Here is a 7002-nt window from a genome sequence, read left to right as displayed (position 1 = left end):
ATTTTTTTTGGCTCCTAAGGTTGCAATCTTTCTGAACTTTAATAAACACATTTCATCCGTCACATTCATATGGTTCGTCTTTATCTTATGCCATTTTATGTTAGATCATGAATTGTATAATTATTCTTCACTATTAAATCCTCACTAAGAAGTTGGTTAGACTACTAACTGAGCACCATTATCATATTATATATTACGTATTTATAAAGTTATATTTTTAGTCGGATCATCATATTTCTGGTCGGTTTTTTTTTTAATTCACAAAAAAATAGTAATTTATATTTATTTATTTTGACAATTGAATGAAATAAAATATAAGATATAAAAAAATTGAAATCCAAGATGAATAATCTACGAATAACATATAGTTTATTATTTCAGTAAGAATTACAATAAAAAAAAATATTACAAATAATTGAATATTTCAGTAATAATTGGAATAAAAAAAAATAAATCAGTTATAACTACGGTTATAAAACTGAAAACAATTCTTTAGTTATAGATATTTTTTAGATTCAGATTTCTTTTTATTATTAACACAACTTCAGTTTAATTATTCTTTGCATATTATATTTTGTTTGTTTTTTATTTTATAATCTATTTTATAAATGTTTTTTAAATGTTGCTTTTAATTTAATTTTTTTTTTGTTTTAAATACCAAGAATGTTCTTATAACAATTGGAAATATCAATTATTTATATATTTTTTAAAGGCTCTTAGACCAAGAATTTTTTATATTGATCGGTTCGTTTTTATTTTATTTCCATAACCTTCAAATTAAATCAAAAAAATAAAATAAAAAGATGTGTTTAATATGTTGACCTAATGACCATTAAAAAAATATTTATGTTAAAAATGTTTGGTCATCAAAACGAATAATTTTTAAATATATTATTTAATAAACATTAACAAAATTTTGAAATTTAATTTTATTAGTTTAGTTTTTCACTTCCAATTTTCTCTCCATTGAAATATACTATTAATTATAAGAATCAATTTAATAGTTATAACATTTAATTTTGTTAGTTTAGGTTTTCAGTTCCAATTTTTTCTTTATTGAATTATATTATAAATTAAAAGAATCAATTTAATAGTTATAATTAAATCCTTGATTAATTTAAATAATATTATATAGAATTAATAAAAGATTATGTTCTTCTGTTATCCTCATCTCCCCTAGAGGGAGCATAAGGCATCGAAATATTGTGTTATTACTTATTTATTATTTATGTAATATAATATTTATTATATACATATATATATATATATATTTATTAAATTTCTCTTGAAATTTATATTAAAATTTTCATTTTAATAATATACAATAAATATATTTATAACAAATAACTGATTTTCGTAATATGAAAACAACCTTTGCATTTTTATTAATTTTACTGTAAAATTTTTGAAACCTTATTCAGTATTTCGAGCTGATTTGCATTTAAAAAATTTTTTTAATAATGTTAACATTAAATATATAACATTTATTTTAAATCTGTGAATTATTATTAATTGGCTTGATTTAATTAAATTTAATTATTATTTCTTGTATTAATAAATTTAAAAAAATTATTTTTGTTGATTTACACATTTTTCTCAGAATATATTTTCTTAATTTAAAATAATCTTTACACTTTTGAATTTTTAATTTTAATTTTAACTTTTAATTTTAAGTTAAAATTATTTTTTTACTTAATAGGAAATAAAATTAAAAACTAATTTTTCACATAAATGCATGTTTTAACATAGATTCATATTACACATTTTATTATTGTTTTGATTAATTATAATAATTTAAGCACAACATTAACAATTATTATTTTAATTTGTATAATGGCAGTCACACATTTACTTTATGAGATAATTTGACTTATCGTTTTGACTAAACATATTTTAAAACAATTAAAGCAATATTTTTCATTTGTACGAGAATGGACCATTTTTTGCACAAAATAGGTATATTTAAACATTATAGTATTATATTTTTTAATTATGTATTAAAATTAAAAATAAGTAACTATTGTAAATATATATTTTTTATGTGTGAGTTACAATGAAAACCATTTAATATATAAATTATGTGGCTTAAAATAAAACGTTTGACGTGCCAAAATGTGAACATAAGCAAAACTTCTTCAGTATTTTACAATCTTACTAATATTTGGATATAGGATAATGATTACTAAAATTTTGTTGTACATAAAATAAAGCAAAGACAATAATAAAAATAATTAACTTCTCTTAAACTTATAAGTCAATATTGTAGCTATTTGAATAATATATATACAATTTTAAAAAAATTCAATAAAATTACAATTTTAAATGTTACATCTTAAAAGTAATTAATTTTTAATTATAAATTTATAATTTATTTATAAATATTATTTATTTGGCAATACTCGAAACAGCTGTATGGTCAGCCAAAAATTCAACTAATTAAAATAATATAAAATGAATTTTTGTTGTTGTAGTTCACTATTGTTTGAAAAAACCTCTGTCTAGACAAATCATAAATAGTTGCCTGGCAACCCTGATATCATTTAATTTACTTTATAAAATGTTGTTTTTAAAGAATAAAGACCAGTTGCTTCTCAAACCTTAATTGCGCCGGTCTTATCATTTTTCAATTTATGAGGTTTTAATTAAAGAACTTCAAAAAGGCTTATTATTTATAAATAACTGACATAATCAAAACCCAATGCTTAATATATAAACGAATTTCGAAGACTATCTTTGATCTTTATAGTAGAGTACAGAGTTTCAGTAATATTTTATAAAAAAAGATGGACCAAAGAATATTTCCATATGAGCATACAATTGTTAAAAACAAATCTATTAAAAATATTAGTAAATAGCTTTAGTAAATAGTTGTGGTTTAGCATTATTTATTCCTTTGATAATTTGCTTAAAAATTCTAAAATCATAATTCTTGGTCACTTTATTTACCATGTCTAAATTTTTAATAAACATCCGACATGTTTTGTATACCAGCAAGAAGTCACGATAGACCTATTCTCAGGATTAATTTTTAATAAGTACCCGATATATATTATAGTATTGTCCAAGCAGGAAATCAGAATAGTCAGCATGAAATCAGAACAGTCAGCAGAAAGTCAGTATAATCAGCAAGAGCGTCCTATCTACAGGCAATTTGAGCACTGCATTAGTTAGATAGGTTAAGTAAAAGAATGATTTGGTCGTTACTTTGGGCACTTTCTCAGGGCGTTAACCATACAAATGAACTATGAATTTTAATGGCTTTATGCGTTTTTATTTATACTAAAAGTTTTGTGAGCAAATATACTTGAACTATTTCATAATATTTTGAAGAATTTCTAAAAATATTGTGCAAGCAAAAAAAGATTTTTAAATCATGAGAAATGTTTGAAAAAAAATTTGAAGTCTTTATTAATTGCCAAAGTTAATTTTCAACCTAATGAAGAAGTCATGCCTTTCCGCGTTGTTGGTACGCTGACCTCTCGTCGGCGTATGTACAAAGGCTAATCCTGTACCACAATGGGATATTATTTGCGTTTACATTGAGTTTTGGCACAAGGCCACCACTCCAACCAAACCTAACCTTCAATTGCCAATAAAGGGCGCTGATAATCAGGCAAAATAGATATTTAAAAATATCGTCAGCTCTTTCATTAAAAATCATTTTCACATATATTATTATTACATAGTTATAATAACATTCAGCTGATACTTGTAGTATTCTCAACAATACAAAATCAAAAATAGTAAGCTATTCATCTAATACTCGTCGTTTAGTAGGTAAAATTCATTATTTTAGGTTAGGTTAGATTAATCTATAAACTATTCATAAACCTGTTGGTCCCTAACGAAACTAGATATAGTTAAATTACTATATAGATTTTATAGTAAAGATTTTTAGGAAATTGAAGGAGTGCTTAAAGGTCTGTTTTTGAGATACTACCACCAAACATTTTTAACATTTTATTAAAACGTGTTCTTAGATCAGACATATATCAGATTTGAACCCAAATTCGCCGCAAAGTTTTATAAGTAATTTTGAAACATACTTCTAACGCTTCAATTGATTTAATTTAAATCACTTTTTCAATATGTAATTGCAGTAGTATATAAATGCTATAATAGTTTACACTTGTATATATACTTTAGTAACAAGTTGCGTGAACAAATAGTCAGGCTTCAAAAATAATAATAGGGTATGAACTTTTTATATATAACATATATATATTCCAGTAGCTGCCTGAAACCGCTCGTCTGCACAGACAATTAATGTTGCTTACACTATCAAACAGAAATAATACGAACAGATTTCTTCAGGTTGCAACAACCATATTATTGACTTGTTCTATCGGAGTCTATATAATTCAGCAGATCAGCTTTTGAGTCACCATTATGGGTCATTATTTTTTTTTTTGATGATGTTATTTTTGATTGTTATTATTGTATGCTAAACGTTTGAATACGGTTTTGAAGAAACTACTTGATGCGGTTTTCTTACGATTTCCCAGCAATACTTGATCGCCGTAAAGAAATAGAACTGACCGCTTCGAAAACTATATCCTAACTTTCTTGCAGTCTATAATTTTGTCATTTTTTATACTTTATAATAATATCATCACCACATTATGATTTGTCAAACTATGGTATACAGTCATAATGTACTTTACTTTGTGTAAGTTAACCAACTTAACATAACTCCTAAGTTTTCAAATTAACTACATTGTAGATATTTTTATTTTTATAATTATTTCTTTGCTTCATTTAGAACTAGACCATATAAAACCATGTTGTACATATAAATACATTTTTGTCACGTTACTATATCCCAATCTTATATATACAATTATTTAATTTACTGTTTTTACAATTCGTTTTCTTTGAACTAGTTAAATTGGTTTACTAATCATTTCAATACAGTAAATAAATTATTTTATTCATCTAAGGATTGTAATTGATTGCTTATATTCAACATTTCAGTTTTTAACGTCTATTACTCTCTTAACATTTGATTTCTTGATTTTTAAAACCACTTAATTTTTTATCTTTATTAGCATAAGTCATTGGTTTTCATATATTATCTAGATTTGCAGTTAATACGCACCAATATTGTGTGGATAGAACAATCTGACAAATGAATATTAATTCTGTCTTCATCGCGATTTTTGAAATAATAAATTTCTGCCATTAAATACTTTAAACTGGAAAAAAAATATAAAAAACAAATTATTTTAAATATATAAAATAATTATAAAATATTTAAATACTGTTATAAGTTTTTTAAAATTAAATACTTATATAATACTCAACGACATAATAGCATAGACAATATGTCGTCTCATGCGGAATTATGATAAAAAATTTTATTTTATTTTTTTTTTTGCAAAAAAAATATAATAATTGTTAATATTTATAAGATATACTAGCACACCATTTTGCAGTTTTTTGTAGATCTGGACATTATTTTAATAATTTTATAGGTTTAAGAAAAAAAAATACGATATACGATATACAAAAACGGTTTTAGCCAAAAAAAAGAAAGCTATAGAAACGTTGGTAAAGTCAGGGTTGGTAAGAATGAAAAGGATGTTATGTATTTTATGGGACTATAAGAGCAACATCAATTTTAGCTTTTTTCCTAGTGCCGCAAATATGATTCGAGCTATTCGAAACTGAAGAATTTCAAACTTGGACTGCCTATACTTATGAGATAGAGTCAAATGCCATATTGTGTTTTAGTATATATACATAATTATATAAAAAAATCAAACACAAAGCAGATTTACTGTTTAAGTAACTTAACACACCGAATATTCGAACTTTACAGCGCTAAATCTAAAAGTTCAACTTCGAATATACTCGAAATGCGCTCAAAAAATTGATTGTGATTGTGAAGAATAAGATTAAAAAAATGAAGCCATTGAACCGGCAGATTGTCGTCTGTTTCATTCTTACACAGGCGGAAAATTAAACAAAACAGATAACTGTGTTAATTTTTCGAAGACAAAATGTCGAAATTCTACAATTAAGTAGTGAAAAAGTAGTGAAATCTAGTTGAAAATAGTAGAAAGCACATGGCAACAAATAGTGTTTTTAATTTTGACTAAAAACCGATATCTTGAGAATTAAACTATATTTTGAACATATAGTACAGAGTAAATTAATACTCGAAATATTGAAATTCCCTTACAATCATTGTCAAGATGTCATGCCTGGGGAATCGAACTTTTTCCCATAAATCAGTTACCAGGATATATATATACTTTTGATTTCTTTATTAATATGTTATCTTTATATTAATTTTTTCATATTATTTGCCAGGTTTAGTATTTATAAATTGGTAAAATAATAAAAATTGTTAAATTTACATGTGAACTTACTCTGATCAAATGTGCTGGGATTAATAAAACTTATTAAATCTTGGTCTGACATTGTAGTTAATTCTTGTGGTATTGGTGGAGGTAATGGTACAGCACCGGGTGCAGCGGCAGTAACTACACCAACAGTTGTGGTTGCAGTTTGTTGAGTAACAACAGCGCCATTTGTAGTAACAGCAGCAGTAGCAACAGACTTTTGCATTGCATTTTCCGCAGCCAAGGCAACAATTAGTGGAGATTCTTGCTGCACACTGGGAGGTCTACGAAAATATATAATTTTAAAAAAATATATACGCGATTTACAAAAGCATTAAACTTACATTCCCAAAGGAAATTGTGATTGTACTTCATTAACAGCAGCAACTGCTGTTGCTTGTGCCACTACAGCTGTTGGTGTGACTACATCATGTTGATTAAGTAATAAATTTACGAGTGGATCAACAGTTGTCACAGTTGGTGCTATAGTGGCTGTATTGGTTAGCATTGGTGTTGGCTGCTGATGATGGTGATGCTGTTGTTGTTCTTGATTCGAAATAAAATCAGCGGCGGCTTTAATTATCATATTACTAACAGCAGTTGATGTGGCAGCTGTTGATGGTGCAGAAACTGTAGCATTGTTAACATCTGTAAC

General features: G+C 25.3%; 1 protein-coding gene across 1 annotated transcript; it reads right to left on the bottom strand.

Annotated features, from left to right (window-relative positions):
- Positions 1 to 4864: 4864 nt before the first annotated feature.
- Positions 4865 to 7002, bottom strand: LOC119670707. Its single transcript, XM_038081089.1, has 3 exons — positions 6692 to 7002; positions 6375 to 6631; positions 4865 to 5195 (listed from the first exon to the last, which is right to left on the bottom strand). The coding sequence occupies exons 1-3, from the start codon at positions 6931 to 6933 to the stop codon at positions 5191 to 5193; spliced, it is 504 nt and encodes a 167-aa protein (XP_037937017.1). The 5' UTR covers positions 6934 to 7002; the 3' UTR covers positions 4865 to 5190.

The sequence above is a fragment of the Teleopsis dalmanni genome, chromosome 1 (assembly GCF_002237135.1).
Source record: "Teleopsis dalmanni isolate 2A chromosome 1, ASM223713v2, whole genome shotgun sequence".
NCBI lineage: Eukaryota > Metazoa > Arthropoda > Insecta > Diptera > Diopsidae > Teleopsis > Teleopsis dalmanni.
This window is presented reverse-complemented; position numbering and strand designations above follow the sequence as displayed.